Source organism: Pleuronectes platessa, chromosome 5 (assembly GCF_947347685.1).
Source record: "Pleuronectes platessa chromosome 5, fPlePla1.1, whole genome shotgun sequence".
NCBI lineage: Eukaryota > Metazoa > Chordata > Actinopteri > Pleuronectiformes > Pleuronectidae > Pleuronectes > Pleuronectes platessa.
Window position 1 is genome coordinate 4,597,217 of NC_070630.1, and position 22,638 is coordinate 4,619,854.

Below are 22,638 nucleotides of genomic sequence, written 5' to 3' on the forward strand. Positions count from 1 at the left end.
TTTCACTACTCTTGATATATGGAGGGGCCATCTTGGGTTTTGAAGTCAGGGTGGTCCAACTTGAGGGGACTTCCAGTTTCAACTTCTGACTAAGGGTTGGTAATTCCGAGCGGTGAGGTTGAATGTAACGCGGCACAAGGGGCGAGTTAGATTTCTTATCTTGGCCAGGTTGAAATGAATAAACTAAGAAGCTGTGAGAGGATGCAGGAACCAGGGACATTGATTTTTATCATTCTTTGATTATAACTGTGAAAACTGTAAGTGTACTTTGTTAATGCTATAAATATTTAATGCAGTCAGACAATCAAGGAGAAACACTTGGCGGTTCCAGCCTCTAAACAGTAATGACTCTCCAACTGCAGAAAGCACTTTACACAGAGCGGAAACAATACGTTTAGTATTTTGCAGATGCTGCTAAGTCATTCGTGCAACTTGTAAGAAACAAAATATGCGAGACATACCGAGCCTTCCTCCTCCATCTCCAATATATAGTAGATGTCATCCTCCTTTGGCGAGCTGGTGGGTCTCTGCCACTTCAGACACAGCCAGGTCACCCCCGCCTTCTCCAGCTCTGGAGGGAAGGGTGGCAATGGCACACTGCATGAAGTGAACAGGTCCACCACTTCACTGAACTCGCTGGGGAGGGCAGAGAGAGAGAGAGAGACAGAGGATGGGAGAGAATGGGAGAAAAGAGACAGGAGAGACCGAGTGAGAGAGACACACACACACAGATGGAGACAACGAATGGAAGGAACGGTAACATAAAAATGGACAAAATGGGGGATCCAGGGAGTAAACTATTAGCGGGGGGAGGGGGGGGGGGCTACCTTTCTCCCATGTCATTTTTGGCTGCGAGGCGGAAGGAGTATCTGGAGGCCGGTGAAAGCTTGGTCACTCTGTACTGCTTCTGAGGTCCAAAGTAGCACTGTTCATATATCCCAGTGCCCTTCCCCTTCAGAAAGAAAGTCTTTAGTTTAACTCGTAATTGAAAAAGAGTTTGGTTCAACGTTTTCTTTCGGGATAAATAAATAAAATTACCTCATCCCATTGAAGAATGTAGTTTTGGATTTTGGAACCGTTGTCACATGGAGCCTGAAAATAAACCACAGACGGGTAGATCATATAAATATATAAACAAGCTAAATATTTCCTATGACTGCGACTCATCTCTGTGAAACCACTTTCTTTTAGTGCTTGCAACTCTGTGACTTAAATGGAGTCAATCAAGTTTAAGTACCACACCGATGGGAATCTCAGCAGCAGTTGTCAAGATGGGGGAAATTTTGCTCCGCCAAGATGGTTATGGTTTGTTTGTTTGTTTGTTGGCTGGTTTATTTATTTGTCAGCATGATTAAAGCAAAAACTTCTGAAACTGAAACTTGGAAGGATGAGAAATGGGCTTAAATAGAACCCATTACATTTTTATGAAGATCCCCAAAAAATTATTATTGCGAGATTTCGGCCGTTTGTCGTATTTCCCAGGAAATTCAGGGATCTTGATAGAAAAACTGAAATTTTTGGGACTGATAACAATGAGTGCCAATTGATGCCGATCCAAATAAAAAAATCTTGATCTATTAAATACAAATGTGGTTTCATAAAGAGGACTGATGGGCCTCATGAAGATATGAACTCTACTGAGTACATCTTGTAAATCTACTTCATGATTTTTTTCTCTCAGTAAAACAGTTCTTTGATGTCAAATAAATGCCTGAATAAAAGTTCTGAATCCATTCATCATGTCCCCCTGTTTTTACCTTCCACTGGAGAACGAGTGTGTTCTTGGTCCCACTAGCCTTCCTGGGAGGATTGGGAGGTTCCGGCTCAGAGCTTGAAGTGGTGAAGCTCACAGCCTCCGACGGGCTTCCCTGTAAACAGTTACACACGGCCTGCACCCTGAGGAAAGGAGAAGAAGGCAGTTGCAAAATGTTTCACTGTGGATTAACACTAGCTAAAACCAAGGCAGCTGGAGGGCGAGGCCAACCTGACGTGATAGTCTGTAGCTGGTCGAAGGTCTTCTAAAGTTGCACTTATTTCTTCCCCACTGCATCGGAAGAAGAAACAGAAACATATTTTAGTTGGTGTTGAACTTCATGGCATCCTAGCGCTTGTGCTCATCCTACTGCTTGTGCTCACCAATACATGCTCTTGTATTTCCCATCTTTGCCGCTAAAAGAGATGGAGACTTCATAGCTGATGGCCTCCGGAGGGCTGCAGTCGTCCTCTGCACTGCTGCTGTCGCTCTCTGGCCTGGAGGGCGCACTCCAGCTCACTACCACTCCTCTGGCCTGGATGTCTGACACCTATCATGTGAAAGTGGATCATTATCAGGTCTATGTCACACTTAGGATGTGTATATCAAACCAAGACATGGAAAGAAAGATTGTATTCCTCCAGCTGCTAAATCTGCCACTTCTTTCCTACGCTAAACCCAAAGGGGCCATGTCAGGTCAATATTAATGTTTCAGGTTTCTAATTCTTATTTTTAAAGATCTAAAAATATCACAAAATTCTAACTGCCTGCAAATAACAGAGGATCAAAAATATTCCAGCTGACGCAACTTCTGAGTTTTGCGCACTTGGTGGGGTTGTGCTGCGCAATCCTAGGATTTTTCATTCTGTTTTGAGGAGGTTTAAAAATAGCCTGAGCTACGCTGCAGGGGGGATTCATATGAGGAATAACTCAATCAGGTCAAGTCTGCACCTCCTCCTCCCCTCTGCCCTAGGGAGAGGGAAGAAGGTGCTGCCCTGGTGAAGAGGGCCTTACGACTTTACTTCCTACACTTCAATTCTAAGACCTTTAACAAACCAACGTGGCAGAGAGAATGACTTTCCGTTGAAGCTGAACCTTCCGTGTATTAGACGCCCCCCCCGCCTTAACCGTAACCATCAAGTCCTCAATAGACTTGTTTTGCTAGATTTACAAGGCAGTCTGACCTTCGTGTCTGTGTGTGACAAATCCATCTTATATTAGGTCAAGGATATTCTATTTCCAATTCTACTGCTTCCCACTCGGCTGCTGGTGAAACAGCAATTCTCCTCTTAGTTTATGTACACAGCTGCTGCCATTAAAGGGGACATATGATTTTTCTGGTATTTCTTTCCTTTAATGTGGCACATATGTTTTTGTAATGTATTCCTAAGGTCTGCACTAAAGGGACTGCTTCCCCCAAAGCTCCTGAAGCTCCAGAAACGACCTTTCAGTCGCCTGGTCGATACTTCCTGGTAATTGTAACATCACGATGCCCCACATTTGCATAATGCATAGTTTTCTAACCATCGGAGAATGTAAACCTCTTCAAGTAATAACATCAAGTAGTCAAATTAGGAACCAAAATATAAGCATAATATGTGTGCTTTAAAACTATTTGAAAAGGGGTTTCAATGGTTATTTTAAAAGAATGAAGTGTCTTATATTGTATTTTGGGAATAAACATATAGTGGTCTACGTGCCGCAAAGAACAGAGCAGATGTGACAGCTTAGAATGTGTTCAGTTAAAAGTCAGTGCTTATTTCTAAGCAAAGCTCAGATCTTTTAGTAACTGCCAGCACAGTTGTTTAGAGGCAAATTTGGGAATAGGAATTCCCACATGGATTCTAGTCAGCAGGACTGACTCCATTAGCAGGTTGTCAGCAAGAATTCATCATGGATGTTAATAGAATGTTTAATGATGCACTACATTTGCATCATTACAAGTTTTCAAGAACGTAGCACTAATAGTCACATAAAATCATGCAAATTGCATTAATTAGATGAAAGAAAGAGAATTGAATACTAACCACTGGTTTACTGATGTTGCTGAGAAGTGCCTGCAGGGCCTGGGCTTCCTTGTCCAGCTCTGAGAAGACAAACAAACAGAAATGTGGACAGCTAATAAAACCTTGTTTCATTTTTTGAGAATAAATGCTTCTGAGATGTGACAAACCACGTCAGCTATAGATAATACTGACTAATTCTCTGATTTTAATTATAACTGCTTTATATTTTGAGCACTTTAAAAATCGATGTGTTACATTAACACCTGTACACATGTAGTGTAGTAACTGGTGTTACTTCGCACCATCTATCCAATATGTTATCCAGTGGTACTTGCTGAATAAATATGTGAGAATAAATTGAATGAACCTGTAGTGCAATGACAAATCTCAGTTGCTCTTAAAGGAAGATTATAAATCTCATTCTAAATCCACCTTTACAAATACTTTTGGAAAAAAGTTGTGGTAAGAACTTCTCTGTTCCCACCAACCTCAACGGACCTGATTCCAATGAATTGTGGCTAAAAGAATGAGGTTATGTTTCGTTTCTACTCGAACTTCCTCTACCTTCTTTAGGAATGATCAAAAGTAAGAAAGAAAGTTATGGTTCATAGTGGTATATTTTTTTCCACATCACGTTACATTTTACTCATAACTTTTCCTCCTTAAATTTCTGCCATTTTCATGAGGTCATAGAGATTATTCTTTTCTTTTGACAGTAATTCCTTAATTATGTACTGGTGTCACCAGGAAGCAGTGTTAAATTCTGTGATTAATGAGCAGTCAGATTTATTGTAATCAAGAATAATGTTGGCCGTGTTGCTGATACTTTCTGCCACCGGCTGCAGCAGTTAATGAGGCACTTCTCTCTGCACCTTAACGCAACACAATCCACTCCTAACATCTTGGAAAATTCGGTGTCAACCCAAACTATGAATTTTCACAAACCTCCACCCCTTTAAAACATCCTTACCTCTCGACTCGCCATTTTTCCCTCTGCCTGCTGCCTTGTCCGGGCTGGCCACTGCATGACTGAGCTGCTCCTGCTCCACATCCAGCCCTTTCCCTCCAACGCCATTGTGAATGTCCGCCGTGGGAGGGCTATTGCAAGACTTCTGCGGCGAAAGGGGAGGGCTGTCCTTCACCTGCCCTCCTCCTCCACATCCCTGACGGTCCTTCAGTTTCTTCTGCAGACGCTCGAATGTTTTGCTAGTTCTGTCGTCTCTGTGAACAAACGGCGGGCGTCCATGTTGGGAGTGAGAATCTGCAGAGACTGGAGGAACAACATGACAAGACTTGTGAGTTGAGACACATGGACACAAAAGAAAGAGCGTGAATCTCAAAATGGACACACAAATAAACTTCTTGTCTTGCAAATGAGGCTTTGAGAACAAATAAAATACATCTTAATATGACAATACAGTCCAGACACTGCCGGTTCAAACTCACCCTGCTCTGAGTAGATATGAGCTGGATGGTACTGGGAGTTATACTGAGAACTCATGTCCCCCATGCCTGTGTACAGGTGGTGTGGTGGGGGCATCATGGCAGGATGCGGGATGAAGGCAGGCAGGTGGGCGTGGGGTGGAGGTGGAGGGTGGTGAAGAGGGGAGTGCCCCCCTGGGTGGAACTCTGGTTGCTGAGGTAAAACCAGAACCCGCCGCACTCCGTTCTCTTCTATGATCTAAGAGGGAACAGGCAAAGAGCACAGGATGCAAAAATCTAATGGAATCTGGGTTAAACAGGATGCCGATCAGATACACTGGACCGGAGGTAGGGTCGAGTGAATACCTGTGAAACGTATCCAGGAGGCACATAGATTGGAGGCACTGAACCATTTGGAGACATCATGGGAACCTGAGCAGGACCTGAGAAGAAGCAGGAAGAAGAGAGATCAGTTTTCCGTGGTAAACATCCGTTTCATCTGCGGTACATTTGACTGGAATTTCACCCCGACTCCGACCAGATTCATCAAAGCCCAAACCTGAACTCTGCTGAGGAAACATGTGTTCAGACAAAACCCAATTTACAATCTCTCTACATCAGAGAATGTCTCTCACATACAAATGCATAAACATGAAGTGAGCTTTTTTTATACCACCCACCAACATTAGACATTTTGGTTCACATGAGTGTTTGCTTGAATAATTACAGTTACAATATCAGTTGTAAGTTTGGTAAATGACTAAATACTACTGTTTACCTTAATTTAAGAGTATAAACAATGCAAAGATTTTTCTTTTTACATAAGAAATATGAATATTTTCTTCATTCAAGTTTTATATATTTGGTTGTATTTGAGTGACCCTTTTAATTTTTTTAACAATAAAGTTTATCATTAAACTGCAAAATATCCAGCCTGAATTACATTTCATTGTCAGAAGGGTTTGATGATGACAGCTTAAGAATAATTTTATTGATTTTATGAATTGGTATTGCATATTATTTCCCTGTCATATCGGCCAACAAAAATTAACATCCCAGAAACACAGATTTGGAGAATTAAGAGTTTATTAACAGTGGTATTGTGCATCTAAGCCATGATAAAGACTTTTAGTCACAGAGAGAAGACTTCTGCCTAGAAGGCAGAAAATACTCACAATAATAACTAATTAAATATTATCTCTGTAAGGGGGTGGAAATCCCCAAACAAACTGCCTTTTAAGTACTATTGCATTTTTTTTATATCCGAGTAGGAAATGGCAGAAAAACACATTAAAAAAACTGACAAATACAAGAAGACACTTCACAAAAGTGCTGAGGAACAACAAAGTTTCCTGCGGGGCTCTGTTGTAGGGGCCAGTGCAGAAGCTTAGCTCAGCTCAGCTCAGGGAAGTGACAACTCAGCAGAAAGAGAGAGGGACCTCTGTGCCAAGTTTGCACATTCACAGATTTCTCTTGTTACAAACCTAAGACATAAGCACCACGTGCAGAACAACATGTGTCATGCAGGAGAACAAAAGAGATCCACAACACACACTGACCTCCCCGCAGCGCGCTTGAGGAAGAGTTTTCCTTCATGTTTTGTTAAAGTTGGTTTACGCAGAGAGGCGCTTCTAAATAACCATCCACAATGGGCCTGGACTACAGGAGCTGGCTTGTGCAATGAGTGACTGAAGCCTCCCACTTCTAGCCCTCAGCACCACCCCTTCAGGTGCTGAAGTCCAGGCTCCACCTCTCAGGGTGAAACACTAAGTGAACGCTGATGCGGACAGCAACCTCATTTACTGAAAGTTATTGATCATTTTCTGGTACAGGACATTGATCCCAAACACCTGACTCTTCAACTACAAAAAAACAACAAAATAGAAGACAGAAGATGCACCCACAATTTATCACACTCTCGTTCTCTTGGTTTGAAAATCATTGGGAACATACTGCATTAGTCTACCTGCTAATAAACTTCACTGGACAAGACAGATTGCAGGTTCTGCTCTTAAACTGAAATCAAAAGGGCAAAGAGCCAGCAGAGTAATAGGCAGTGAGTCATTTCCCTACCTAGCTGTGAAATTCCCTCCCCTTTTTTACTCCCGCACTCAGGGAACATGGGAAAGCTCAGTCTGAATCAAGGCAGCCACACAGGCTCAGAACCCATTGATTTCAGATTACAATGTCATCTGAGTGGGAGTTCAAAGTGTGTATTGTTAGCTCCACTCACTTTTAAGTCTAATAAAGTCTGTCAAGCTAATAGGCAGGTGCTGCTGTGCACCGACGTGATGACCAATTAAGGAGGAGGCTCAAAACGTAGCAGTGTCTGGGCACGTGAATGCACTACGCCATCATGTGCACCTGAGAGAACTTAATGCTGGTCGCCACAACGCGCCCAGCCAATGACACTGTGAGAGAGACAGCACATGCAAAAGAGGAGAAAAGGATTCCTGCACAATTCCAAAATTAAGTGACAGCGCAAAACAGACATTTGACTGTTGTATTAATATAAGCTAATTATGAGTAGGGCCTGACGGATGTGGGCAACAGATATAAGGGAGAAAAACCCATGTAAAATAATAGCTTTCATAATGGCACATATCGGGAAACGGTGATACCAATATGTCTGTGAAAGGCTCAAACCAGCCATTTTATCTGCCATCTCAAACTAGGCTCAAATTATAAAAACCTCTGGGACAAATAATTCTATGGCAGTCGACTGATTTCAAGGTAGAAGTTTAGTTTTTGGGGATATTCAGACCAACCTTTTGCAGATGAAGGTCAAAATGGTCTTTATCAATTCTGAAATAAGCTTTGACCTCCATATGTGCAAATTAAGCTCCCGTTTCAGTTTGCGTAAAGGGCAGGTGCAGCCAATAACCTTGGATGAAAGGGGTATTGCTGGCGTTTTCCACGTGTTTTTAGCCACACAACATATGAATGGTCCCTCAGGCAAATCTGGTTATTGCAACTGATGCTGACTAACTAGGAAATCTTATGAATCACAATCTTTTTTTAACTCTCCACTACTATATATATCATTGTTCATCCACTTAGAATGAAAGGCATTGTGTGTTCTTACTTGGAGGACATTTGAAGAAGAGGACCAGCAGAAAGCATAGGGTGAGGGAGGTCACACAAACAAACACACAGTCACGCAACCACACACACACACACACACACATCTAAGAGAGTGAGAAAGAGAAGGAAAAAGAGAGAAGAGAGGTTGGGCGGAGAATCGGGAAGGGGGGGACATCCACTCTTTTACATCAGACTGACGCACGAGTGCTGACAGAGATCAGATAGAAAAGGCCACATCCCTCTTCCCCTCCCCCTCCCCCCTTGAGTCAACTGGAGCATTGGTTGTGCTGACGTGGCCGTGGAGTACCAACCTTCCAGAGGAAGCAGCCACGGGAAAAACATCGGTCCTCCTCCACAAAACAGCAGGCTGCCATGGAGCCAAGAATAGCCACAAACAAGCTGCCCATTCTAGCAGTGTAAATTGAGGCTAGGTAACACTTTGGGAGCACCATCATCTCTCCTGTCAACATCACACAACCCCCGTTTGCCTCTCCGCCACCCCTGGCAGGCCAACAGGATCTTAACTCATAACTGGTGCACTCGCGTTTGAGTCAAGTGGGGGCTGGAGGTTATGGCAGGGAGATGGGGATAATTGTGTGGGTTGGGTGAACAAGCAAAGGGAGAGACTCGTGAAAAGGACGGACACATGTCCACACACAAAAACACACACTCACATAGATGTGCGAGGATGGTAAGACTCCCACCTGCTTCCTCTGCAAATGGTTAGAGATCACAACAAAGAAAGATTTAAGTGGGACTTCACACAGGTCTTATAAGGCGTACGCAAACGGAGGGGACTTGGCAGCATCAATCCAAGCAGACTGCCAGCTTTAATCAGATGTACAAATAAACCCTCAATTAGATCCGGAGAATAAAAAGAAGCGTGGAAGACAGGCTAGACAGCGGCTGGCTGGATTAAGATGAGAGAAGAGGGGGGGAGAAAGGAAAACGCACACAGCTGGAGAAGGCAGGAGTAAGATTGGCAGAAGGAGAGACGGTGTGGTGTCATATGGGAGCTCTCAATAAGCTGTGAATGGCAACATGATGAACTGTGAGCCTATAAAGATGGAGCAGGCTTGATTATTAATCAGAGCTAATAAATTGTCTCCATCCACATAAAGAATAGGCGAGGGAGGGCAAGCAGGTTGACTGACAGGGTTTTATAATTACAACCAAGCAAGGGAAACGGGCTACATTAAATTACAGACAACAAATTCCAAGATTCAAGCCTTACAATTGATTTTTTTATTTTAGTGATGACCCTGTAGCAAATTGTTCTCTTTCTGCATGGCACATCCTTCTTGGAAGAAGGAAAGATCTTCAAGCCGTTAATTGGGTAGTAATTTGCAATAAGTGTAGCATTCAATTAGTAGATTGTGGAGGCATGACCAGGCTGCCAGTTCAACCACCACCACCGATCCAGGCAGAACGAGGAGGGACGCAAAAGGGAAAAAGACAAAACAGGCCGATGCTATTGATCACTTCGCAAACCAGATCCTGAGGGAAAAAGCTGTACAGTAAACAATGAAACAATTTAATTAGAGCGGCTATTTTCTTATTAGGTGTGAGAAAACTCTCTAAATTCCTGATATTTCAAGGCTCCTGCGTGGCTCTTGTAATCCTAGCAGCGTGAGTGGCGTTTTAGAGGAGGGGAGGAAATCAGTAACCTTCATGCCTAAGCTTATTACAGAACATCAGACGCTGCTGCTGCTGCTTCTCTCAGCCAGACGGACCCAGAACAAGAGAAGAGCCATGACCACAGGGGCAGGGATATTTTCTTCTCTTTTTCAATAACGAGTTATTTTGCTCAGTTCTGAACATGACGATAACACTCTCAAATGACTGTCTCCTGCTTCAACACGATGTATACTTCACAAACCGAGTGGCGTTCGTGATTTTAAAGAAATTATACGATACGAGTGGGTATGAAATCACCCTGCGTTGGACCTTCCATCCCCTGACTAAACTTGGCTAAAAAACAAAAAGGTTGTTTTTTTGGAACAGCCCTCCCTCTCATCATCCTCTATGATCCTCTTTAGGCTCTCTCCCTCTCCCCTGGTATCAACGCAGCAATGGGAGAATGAGTCACAAGCTCAGTCATTCATAGAGCTACTCGCTGCAGAAGCTCTGAATGAACAAGTGCCTGTGTGTGCGTCTACACTCACATGTTTGTGTACATGTCCTTGGAGTTGGGTAAGGGGAGGGCAGCGAGTATAAAAATAATGTGCTAATGTGGCCATTGTGTCTGATGTTGGCAGCGCAATTATGTGAACCATATGTCATGAGTTCTGTTTGGAAGACAGCGCTGGGGGTGAGGAAACATGCATCCGTACCACAACTGTGCACATGGGGCTAGTCAGAATGAATATGATCATGCAAGCCCATGTAATTTTATGTGCTGTGTTCCAAGTTAAAATAAATTGACTGACTGCACTGGAAGCACAATTTGTGTGCCACTTGTTCCCCAGTGGAAACCCGATGTTTCATGATGGTTATGAGTATATCATCTGTTCTCTCCCTTAAAAAGACTATTATACATGTATCTTGATATTCGGGCCATGATGGAATCCTGGGATGGAGCGATTAGGTGCCAAGGGATTCTATAAAATTCTATAAAAGCATTGCTTATCGTCAAATAGATATTTCATAAAAGATCAGGGAACACCACATTTTTTCCCGTCAAATGTTTGATTTAAAAGCACAGCAAACCATGTCGGTGTTGTCAGACATGTTGCTTTTGACTCACAGACAACACTACCCTGCCAAAGTTACTTTAACAAGTCTCGCACTGAACTCTTACAAGGTTTGAAGGCGCGATGCATCCCAGCAGCTTCAGTCAACCGATTCATAATTGTTTATAGAAACGGTAAATTTAGCTTCATCAATGAGTCTGAATGTCAATGTAAAAATGTCAAAAACAGCGGTAGAGATTTCTAAAAGTAACTTCCAGTTGACGATACCAGTGTATCGACAGGATGGATACCCACTCACCACACAGTCAGATGTTCAACAGTGCACATCCTGCCTGCTCAGTATCAGACACAGGGTACATGACAGCTCTAAGTCCCTCCGATAGAAAATAGACTAAGCATATCTGCTGCACTATCAGGAATGACACAAGGTATTTCACAGCTATGGTATCAGTGATGAGGGACGAGTCGGCAGATGAGCTGGCTGACCAACCAGTATCTAACAGGGAGATAAGCCAGAGGACACTGGAACCAGGGCCACAAACTGAGCCAGGTGTATGCATGCAGACACACGCGCACACACATGCAGTATTGAGCTTCCTGTTGAGATGCCAGAATGGCTGCCTTGTCTTTTGTGGGAAAGCACATCTCTATCAGGCTCAATAAACCCAGTGGATCTAGACGGTGCTGTCAGCCATCAACTAGAGACTGAATCATCCAAAGTGATGTGAATCACCGGCATGCTAAGTCAGATAAAGAAGTGGATCTAATCAACCCAATGGTCCTGATGCAGACTTGCGTCATCAGTCACCAAGCCTATTAGGTGGTCCAATGCTTGGTGCCAGTGATATAGCCTTCAAATCTACAGTGGCAGATTCTGAGAGAGGCCGACCCTGGTTGAAGCAATGAGGGACTGTCCACTCACGTACAGAACTCCCATTATGGCAAGGAGGATAGCGAGCAAGAAGTTGCTTAATAGCCACTCTAATTAGCCGCCCTCGCTAAAGGCCCCTCCTCCAAGGCAGATATATAGATATAAAAAGCCTAATATACTGCATTTTACAAGAATGTCTCTTTCTATTAAACAGGCTGTCATGCACTAATACGAAGCTGTTACGCACATTAAACTGCTAAAAATACATGATTGAATAAACAAACTGTTGTGGGATGGAGCACATCCAGAAGGAAATGCGTGTAAACCAGATCATCCTGGTTTTGTAACTGTGTCATGATGTACCTGTCAGTACATACTACATTTAAAAGGTGAAAGCATGCATATGCACAACAGACAAGTGAACAGGGATAGTCTGTTGTTGCAAACACACAACAAATCAAACCAACCAACCACCACATGCGCGTACATGCATGCATGCTCACCCACCCGCACGCACACTCTTCCTCCTCCCTCCTTGCACCGCAAGCGGTGAGTCATCCCTCTATTCACGTCACAGGGAGATGAGCGCACCCTGTGACAGGCCAGTTAGTAGCAGTCACACTGATCTATGTGGCACCTCTCAGCTCTTTGTTTCTCCTCTGATGGAGAGACTATGTATGCTCGCTCCCTATTAAGAGGGTTTACTCAGCTCGTAATGGGGGGCCGGTGTGGGAGCTCAGTCAGACAGCAGTAAGAAGAAGAGCCCCGGTGTGAGCAAGCGGTATGATGGCTTCTTGCCTGAGCAGCATCACTTTATATTTCTGCTTTGGCTCCTTTGTTAAATAAACATGGATGCCTTAGGCCTTTTGTCCCGTTGTTATTCATATAAATCACAAAGCACGCTCAAAGTCAGCAGACAAAAAATATCTATATGTCTTCCTAAGTGAACACTACACACATACATGTTTCATTGGATGTATGCTTAAATGTTGAGCACCTGCCTGCTGCGAGTATCAAACATTATTCACACATCCCTTATTTTCTTTATCAGAAAAAAAAACAATGGCTGTGAGCTCACAGAACGCATCTGTGGAGTAAGCCATAAACATAAATTATCTTCAGATCAATGTTTTCCAAAGCAACTGGATTTGATCATGATCATTTGAAATTATGAGCTCTACCTCCTACAACTACTCCAGCTGTCTTCTGTTCACAATGTCAGCGACATGTTGGAGCCAGACGGCATTGTTGCTGTCACAAAGACAAACAGAATCACCAACAATCGAGGAACAGGGAAATGACAGCCATGACAAATAAGAACGTGTAACACAGCTTTACTCCAACCCCATCGTTTACTCCTCCAGCAACACACTGTAATTACAGTAGGTTTAATTTACATTGTGACGGTATATCAGGACACAAATAATTTGTATCACCTGTCAATCTAAACAGGATATGCAGGAAACACATAGGGTTGATTGAACACAAGAGTATAAGGTTCCCGGTGGGGAAATGTTGCTGTGAAAAGGTAAACGTTTGTTTAGTTAAAAGAATGAAGGTGTTGGTACATTTTGTGCATTTGCTGGAGTCCAGCTGTTTTTTTGCACTTCTGTTATTAAGAGGTGTGGAAATTTCTAGATGCCAGAATGCTCCGTCTTGAGCAATTGAAAGCTGGTAGGTGGTGATAAAGTCTACTTCAACATTCGGTCAAATACCAGAGAAGAGCGCTGTGGTCCAAGTGAGAGTGGGCAAGGCAGACGTCTGTGAATGCAGGTAATGTGGAGCGATTATTTTAAATGTAGTTGCACAGTTGTAATTAAACCCATCAGCTCTAACAAGACTGGTATAAACATTGTTGTTGACTAGGGTCGGGCCTCAGTAAAACACCCGCACACACAAACATTAAGACAGCAGGGCAGAGAGAACTCAGTGGAGCCAGTGAACCAGGTAAACTCAAGGCAACGTCAAACTGGAGCTGATGTCAGCTAGGTAAAAAAGCAGAAAAAGTAGAGCAGCGATGTGCAGTCTGCAGCGTACTTGTTAAGCTAATAGCAATCTGTTATAGAGACGATAAAATGAAAGCGGTTTTTATGTAGCCTCAGTCTGTTCATGTTAGTTTCCCATGAATATTAAAATTCTTGTAAACTAGCTATTGCAGCCCCTCGCCCGCCCCCTTCCCGTCTCCTCCAGCTGTACCTGCCGACAGTGAATCACACCAGCAGCCGACGGAGGAGGACAGGGCACAGACTAATACTCACGGACGTCCGCATTCTTCATTCTTTCTAAACTGAACTCAGTATTTAGATGTCGGGATATAACTTATCTTACAGGCATTTTAAATTTGTTTCCACTGAGGTATTGCATGCAGGCTATAAAGGGATTTTGACTGATATAAAATGTACTGCTGCTGCTCTAGAAACAACATTAAGTTTAGTTCTAAAAATCTAAAATCATTCTAATCCTGTTGTGAGTAAGAGAAATAAAGATTCATCGTCTTGATGTATAATGGGGTATGCATCAAGATGAGTCAATAATCATTTGAGAATCACACTAACGCTTTAAAATCAGAATTTAATAGAATCGTGAGGTGCCTCGTGATTCACACCCCTGCTTGCTGTAGCAGCTGTACTATTCATATTATTGGCTGAAACCATATGATGCAATTATGTCATTAAGCAACCTGGAAGCTATGAGACATGACCAACATCCTGTTGTCATTTCAATAAAAATACATCGGTGCTTTCTGGTCAACCCCTCCCCCCCTTCTCACTGCAAACACCAGGGGAAAAAGAACGAGTGAATGTGGGTGAAGGTGACGCCGTCTATTAGATTATAACTACACCTATTATTTCATACTTCTCGATCCTCAACACACACACACCTTTATTTAAAAAAAAAAATTGAACATACAAACCACAGTGTCTACGTATCCTTCAAGTGATAAAAGAAAAGACTAATAACATAAAACAGAACACACACATAAACTCGAGTGCAAGGCAGCAAGCGGGAGGTTAATGAAGTAGTAGTGACAGACCATTAAAACACATATTTCAGGTGCTAATGTTATCAGTGTTTCTGTGTGGATTTGGTTATTTAGCAGTGGGAGCACCCTACCCCCCCAACCCACCCTGGAATGAGACACATCACTTTGTGCCAGTCAACAAGTGACTCTGCTCCCCTCCATTCAACCACACCTCAACAATAACCCACTGAGCTTCCGTGTTCCTGGATGAACATCGTCAACGTTCAAAGTTGTATTAATTACTTCACATGGCTAAACTTGTATAACCGGTGTGACGGTAAACATCTTGAATCTTGGTAACATGTGAAGAGTTGTCGGATTCCAACAACTTATTGCACTGAATATAAGTTTTATATTCTTTAAATGTGATTTTGCTTGATTGTTGATTTGCGTATTATGTGATATACATCGATATTAGGAAAAAGTAATGTTCACCTCGACTGTATGACCAAGCACTATATATTTTCTATATTTACTGTATTAATGAATATCTCAGGTTCATTTGAAATAAGCTAAACGTTATACAGGAGGTTTGTGAAGATTGTTGCCAGGGGGGCTGCTCGTCTTTCCCGATGCCCGGAAACTCCCAGAAACTATATGTGCGTCTCCTCTCATTGAAGTACTTTCGGCTTTGTGTAGAGGTTTGCCTACTGAATACAGTGTTCCTCATTTCACAGTCTTCATATTGGGGACATGCCCTTGAATGAAACTTAAGATAAAACTATTCCATTCGTTTCTTTTGTGTTTGCAATATGAGTCACAATTTTAGAGGCAGTGGTCATTATTGCATTTCATTTTCAATGCAAAATAAAATGATGCAAGTTAGATATTTTTACATGAGTCTGTGCCATGGAAGCTCCTCTAATTCTCTAAAGAGTAATAGCATCTCTATCACAACACTTAATTCACAGCTGTGAGATGTGACAAATAACTTCTTTTATAAATAATGCAACTCCTGAACTTGGCTATGTTGTGATTTCAGTAATTTTTCCACTGTAAAAAACCCAAATGCGTAAAACAATGACCAATTAATATTTTTAAATGTTGGCGGAACGGCGCACACATGATTTTTATAAATGTTCTCTCTTGTGGGTTTACAGTAAAAGACGATTCGGGACTTATTGAATGAACATGGGTGCAAATATACCTATGTGATACGAAATTCAGATTTTTTTATAGCTAGATTTTTTTAGACAAAATGCATTTAAATCAAGAATATAATGAATGTAGCTTTCTCACCTGTGATACACTGAAACTGACCATCCTCTCGTCGAATAGTGAAGGCCTCACCTGGGTTTACCTGCACCAGGATTACCTGTAGAAAAACAAAGAGACGTTAAATTTAATAATATAAGTTCATTCCTTCTGAGGGAGGGAGATAGAGCGAGACAGACACAGAGAGCGAGAGAGACAGACAGACAGACAGAGAGAGAGAGACAGCATGTGACAACTTGAAGAGAAACAACTTCCACACACCTTCTCCAAAACCTGATAGTGACCACAGCAACCAGTAAACACCACAAAGGGAATGCAAGTTTCTGCAAATGCAACCAATATAAAGATGGTCAATTTGTGGATAGTGGGAGGAAGTGGAGACGTTTTGTCCATCTTCATATACATTCTAAATATGACAACATTATTTTTGTAAATATTCCCTAGTGGACCTTTAGAACTGAAGCCTCCACAGCTATAGTGTGAATAAAAGCAGCATCATTCCTTAGGAGAAACACACAGTTTATCTTAACAACAGTAGTCTGCGTTGCACTGACGGTGTTAAAACACTGACAATACAGTCAACAGAAAGTAGTACGAGGAAAAAATTGCTTTCCATCTATCATTTGGAGCCTATCTGTAATGATGTGAGGCAGGTGAGGCAGGCAGAGGCAGGTACAAGCAGCAGAAATATTACAGTATCAATAACGACCAAAACTCACAAAGCTGTCTGCTCTTGCTACAAGTGCTTCAACATGCTTGAAATATGTGCAGCAGACTGTGCAGCTGGAGGGATAAACAGGAATTAAACTGCAAAAAATAAATAAATCAGCAGATAGATTTTCTTTCCCTATGGGAGACTTAATGAGAATACCAATAATCTCTGAGATACCTCGATAATTGAATCTATGAATAATAGTTTAAATACATGCATGTCTGAGAGGGGGTGTTTACTACAACACATTTCAGGAAGAAAAAAAGAAAAGAAAAGAAAAAAATCGATGGATTGTTGAGAAGTCTCATAATAAATTCACTGTAGGATCAAATATGTATTATCAATTAGTTTTGGTCATATAAATCCGACTATGGAACTGATGAATGGTTTAAATGGGCCAATAAATGGAAAATAAGATGAGAAATGGGGGGAAATAGTCCATTTGGGATATGACCATTGTGTGCAGGTAATATAGTAATACAGTTAATGGTTAAAAAAACATCCTCAAACCTCAACCCATGGGATTTTGGTTTGGTTGTTTGCCACAAAACTAAAACAGCTGCACAGTTTTAAATGAATCTCATAAAAAAGGGATAAATCTGAACTGACACTTGACGTAAACGTACTTTTATCTTTTCCAAACGTAATTAGTGACAAAAGTCTGTAAGCTGTATTTAATGTGTATATTCCAAGAACATTGAACAGATGTTGCCTGAAGGCAGTGAAAGACGTGAATTCACTCGTCTTTTAAAATGGCAAAAAATAAAAAACTATTTGCCTGCAAGTTTTAAATAATGGATTGTGTTTATAACATTTACATTTTTTTTATAGTTTTTAATACCATCTCAACTGAATAATGAATTATAGTTTGACTGTTTTTGCTTATACCTGATGTTTATATACAGAAAAAAATTATCTGTCCTCTTTAGTTATTGGGCTAAACATGCATATAAAAGCTTCAACCATTAATCTTAAACCTCTAAACCCAATGATTATTAGATTAAAAGTCAATAACCTGTATATTGCAGGAACATTCAACAGATGTTGGCTACAGACAAAACAAGCAAAACCCAGGCAGCAAATGACAGCTTGCCTGTTTCTGTTTATATCTGATATTAATGTGCAGGAAAAATTTACTTAAACTTTCAAAACCAAGTAACTATCCCTACAAGAGTCTGTAATCCCTTGGCACTGAGACTAATTGTTATGTTTTTCTGTTTTAGAAAAAGGTATAAATATTTTTTTTTTCCTGGAATACAATGCTTGTGTAGATATTTTAAAAAAAACTCCTGAAAACTGTGCCAGGAATCATGACTTATAATTTGACAATTTGTGCTCATATCTAGTATTGGAGTACAGAAATAAACTGCCTCTAGTTACCACACTGTACATGCATTTTTAAGCTAAAACCATTAACCTAAACTAACCCTGACCCCTTAACTATTTATATCTCACACCATTCAGAGAGTTCATCGCTGCTACCACACACCTGCTTCTTTAAATCACTACAACACACCCGAGCGTCAGAACTGAAAAAGAGGAAGCCTCAGGAAATACGTCAAACTTTTTAAACCATTAAACATCTCTCACAATGCCACCTGTTTTAATAATAAGCAAATATCATGCAAACTATTAAACAGACCTGGAGACAAACACTTTTTCAACCAGTGAGATGATGTCAATGAAAATCCTCCTAATCATCTCAAATCCATCAGGTTCCTCATCCTGATAAAACGCCAAGAGAACCCACGTATAATGTGTGTGAGCGCCGGTTACCTCGCTCTTGTGGAAGTCGCCGTCATAGAATCTACACTCCCCCGGCACAGGGCTTTGGACACGGCTTGCTTCAAGCACAGAAATCATCAGCACCTCCATCTCTGACACTGCTCCCATTCATGTGCTCGGCAGGGAGAGGAAAGAGCCCTTTGACTGCCACACACAGAAGCTCATATGTTCCTACACACCCACACAAGCAGCGTCAGCAGCAAGTGTAGATGGTGGTGGTGGTGGTGGTGGTGGTGGTGGGGGAGGGCTGGAAGTGGGTGGGGGTGTTCAGGGGCAAGGGAGGTCTGATTGAATCAAAGTCTCTGCACTTCACAGTCGGGTGCGTGTATACGTTTGTTGTCCACCACCTCCAGTGTGAGGAAAACACCCTCCCCTAGATTTACTTCTCTCTTTTCCAATCTGATCTTTATGGTGAAAGTTACATTCGAAACATACACATGACAGAGTGACATTCACTGCCGGTTAATGAAATAAAAAGGAAGGAAATCTGGCTTGCAAAAGATCCAACTGCTACTTACTGTTGCCCGCATTGCTTGTTCTCATTCAGGCGTCGCTATACACGCAGTCACAGCAAAAGAAAATGATGCTCCAGGGTCTACCAGACCCTCCACCACTTCAACCAACCCTCATGAGAAATCACATGACCGGCGTGGCTAACACATCTGGCTGGGATGATCCTTTACACCCTCCGCTTCCGTCAACTCTTGTGCAAAATCCAGGAAGAAGCTGGAGAGAGGCGTGGAGTGCAGCAGGAGCTTTGTAGGCAGATGGGGCTCGGTCTCCTGTGCTGGATGTAGCCTTCACAGAAAGTGTGGCGTGAATCTCATGTTTGCTTCGCCCGGTTCAGCCTCATCTGCTCCATAGCGGCGCGCTCTGCAGCAGGCGGCTCGCTCACTCTATCCTCTAGCTCCGGCGCTGCCTCCCCACCGTCAGTATCCACAGCAACCCCTTCAACAAATAAGCCACGGCGATGTCCGCACCAAACCTTCAGAGAAGGCACTGAAACCTTATCAGCAGCGGCCACTCTCCGGAAAAAGGAGGCGAATGAACCAAGGAAAACAGTTTGCTTCTTGCCTCAGTCACTGACTGTGTGCCGGTGCCAGCTCTGTTAATGCCTGCTGTGCTCCTTAATGCTTAATTTCAATAGCATTCCATCAGGGTGTGATCATAGTACAGCTGAGCCGGCAATGGTTTAAGGGTTCCATAGCTTGGGGAGTCCTTTGTTCTGCCTTTTTTCAAAACAACAACAATGGCGTGAGGGAGCTGAGCGACCCACGCAGCTTCTGAGGCTGACATACACGACTACGCTACAGTCTCTGCCTCCCTCCTTTTCTCTCCCTCCCCCTCATACTCTCCCCTGGCTCTCTCTCCCATTCACAGAGCGACATGCCATACACCCTCTCTTAATACTCCGATCGATGCGAGAGGAGATGAGGTTGTGGGAGTTCAATTGCGGAGCTCCAATGCTGCCGACAATTGCAGCCTCGAGTTCTCCACCGTCTCCAAAGATCACAAAGCAGCCCGCTGACAGTCCAAACAGAGACACGATTTGTGCGGCGACACAATAAACAGGGCTTCTGTAACATCTGTCCTCATTCATTTTAACAAATGGTCCTTAAAGCGACAGCGTTGATCACTCGATCAGCATGTGCCAAGTTAATAGTTACTGTGCATCACTGATACTACTGCGCAGGGGGTAATTCAAAATCCTCCACAATATGAAAACCTTCTGTTTAATTCATTCTGTAAAATGATTGAAGCTGAATTTAGGGATTCTGATGAATATGGCGAGTAGAAGGAAAGATCAGGTGCCAAAATACTCAAGGTTTCTGAAGTGAACTGTATTTATAAAAATGCAAAGTTAATGTTATAAATTTTACACTAATCAAATCAACAATCAATTGTTTTGATTATGTTGGACTCGTGAAGTAAGGACTTTTTAAACAACTATAGACTAAAGCGCCTATATCTAGAATAAATATTGCCAATACCTGTGGTAAAATGTCAGTGTGTCAAAAAAACGAAATTGGAGAGGGGCTGTCGAAGTCAATAATGACAGACAGTTCAGATAGCATTCAGCAAATGAACAACAAACCCCACTAAAATATACAAAACCCACAAAAATACACAAAACAAGCAACCCCCCTGCTGTGGCTTTGGAAGAGAAAGCACCTTTTTCTAATTACTTGCTCTCATTTGTCCTCATACTTACTGCAACAATGGAGGCTGGTATTTTTAAGAACAATTTGCATAAACCGTCTGGTACTGAAATGGGGTTCTTGGCCAAAATGTTCTGATTTTAACTGGTAACACTGTCTTCCCTGTTTATCTTTAGTAAGAATTGACTCAAAATGTTACAAAAAATATTGAATAGACCGAGAGAAAAACTTAATTGCCAGGGAAAAGTGCCACAATGAAAAATAAGCAAATTTTGAGATTAGTCAGGTTCCTCTTCTGATAACTCCACTTGCCTGAGGCAACTGTCAGTCACAGTTAACCTTACGCCACATTTTCAGAGAGACACTTGCTCAGTGCTAAAACAGTTCAAGGGCCTGCGTTGGTGGGAGTGTGTTGTTTCATGTACCGGTGACACAGTGAAATAGCAGCCGCCGAGTCCAGTTGGAGGAACAGGCTTGCTCGCCACTTGCATACGTGTGATTGGCCAACACGGTGCCTGTACACATGACATCACACTGCTTTGGAGCTAAAGCTGAACCAGGTTGGACTGTTTTTTTTGCCAAGTGTCGCAGCACTGGAAAGACTTGGAAACATTGCCAGGACGCTGCAAAGGTTACTTTTCACACAGATGACTAAGCACTGCAACGTGCGATGTTTTCCTGGTCCATTCTCGACAAAGATGATCTTTTGAGCAGAGCACCGGATGGAGGTATTCGTGCATTAAGAGAACGGGAACAATGAACATCACCTGTACTTCTACAAATTTATAGGAGGGGATGTTTATATACCTTGTTCCCACCACTGTAAAGATTTATGTCCTTGCGGGTGCCATGTGCAAAGAGATTGCAGATCAATTAGTACACACTGTCACACAGGTGGCCACTGCTGTGCTTTATTACCCAGGAGAATGGGACCACTCTGTGTGTTCATGGCTGTTAGCTCTGACATTTCTTGGCCAATGGTGACTCAGAGTTCAGGTTTCTCACCATTTGTTCCTCTTAATTGTTTACTGTGCGTTGATGTGATACAGCAGCTGCGTGGACAGGAAACTGGAGGCAAATGATGGAGAGAATCCTGCCACTGTCGGAACTAGCCAGGCACTAGAGCTGTCTCCTCGCAGCTGATGGCATATGCTTAACTGTTCAATTATAATTCGAGGCAATTTGATGATGCCAGATTCTCTTGGAAATATTGTATGATGGGATAGCTGGACAGAAACAGGCAGGGACTTCCGTGTAAATATTAATTATCTTTTTAGAAATATTAATTCACATAGGAGATAATCTGTTATTTGTATTTATCCGAGCAACCACAAAATGTTATCTAAGCACATACTCAGAGTCTGGGTGCACGGTTTGGATTACTGTCCTGCTTAATGCCAGTCAGCATCCAAATAAATAACGATTTTAATCGAGCCTTATTTCTGTCTTCTCTGTGGACTTTGATTCTTTTTGTCTGATGCTAACATCGCCAGGCTTCACGGAGGAGCTGGTGCAAGAGGGGATGGACTGAGGTGGTCCTGATACAGAGCTCTCCACTACAGTTGATCTACCACAGTATCCTTCGCCTCAGGCCTTTGGCAAACTTCACATGAATTCCTGCAACCTCCGGACATGCTGTCATGTGCTTTTCTTCTCTTCAGGAGCACCTTCCATCTGGCTCCTCTACCGCAGAGACCAGACTTGTGAAGTGCTGCACTTGGTGTAACTGTTCCGGAGCGATCTCTCATCAAAGTGAGAACACTTTGTACTCGTGTTAGGAGTTGTCCTTGGGTTCCAGGTCAGCTTCCTGGCGAAGGTTCTTGTTTGGTTAGTCAATATGCTCGGGGCAAAGACCAGGTAGTCTTGCATTTTAGTCATTTTTAGTAATGATGTCTTATGTGCTCCTCTTGGATATC

At 42.4% G+C, this 22,638-nt stretch overlaps 1 protein-coding gene across 4 annotated transcripts in view; it reads right to left on the bottom strand.

The window, feature by feature from the left end:
- The window catches only part of fndc3a (fibronectin type III domain containing 3A), a 45,309-nt gene that overhangs the window by 14,560 nt on the left and 8,111 nt on the right, over positions 1-22,638 (bottom strand). Inside the window, exons 1-12 of one of the 4 annotated variants that reach the window (XM_053422369.1) lie at positions 19,082-19,861; positions 16,091-16,166; positions 5,548-5,624; positions 5,206-5,440; positions 4,730-5,029; positions 3,781-3,839; positions 2,137-2,303; positions 1,985-2,044; positions 1,758-1,896; positions 1,039-1,092; positions 828-952; positions 462-636 (exon numbers count right to left, since the gene is read on the bottom strand). In XM_053422369.1, the coding sequence (XP_053278344.1) occupies positions 462-636; positions 828-952; positions 1,039-1,092; positions 1,758-1,896; positions 1,985-2,044; positions 2,137-2,303; positions 3,781-3,839; positions 4,730-5,029; positions 5,206-5,440; positions 5,548-5,624; positions 16,091-16,166; positions 19,082-19,093 (1,479 nt within the window). In that variant the 5' untranslated portion in view covers positions 19,094-19,861. Of the gene's footprint in view, positions 1-461; positions 637-827; positions 953-1,038; positions 1,093-1,757; positions 1,897-1,984; positions 2,045-2,136; positions 2,304-3,780; positions 3,840-4,729; positions 5,030-5,205; positions 5,441-5,547; positions 5,625-6,740; positions 6,892-16,090; positions 16,167-18,554; positions 18,750-19,081; positions 19,862-22,638 lie in introns of those variants that run through there. The other 3 variants (XM_053422367.1, XM_053422368.1, XM_053422370.1) reach the window with 3 other exon arrangements.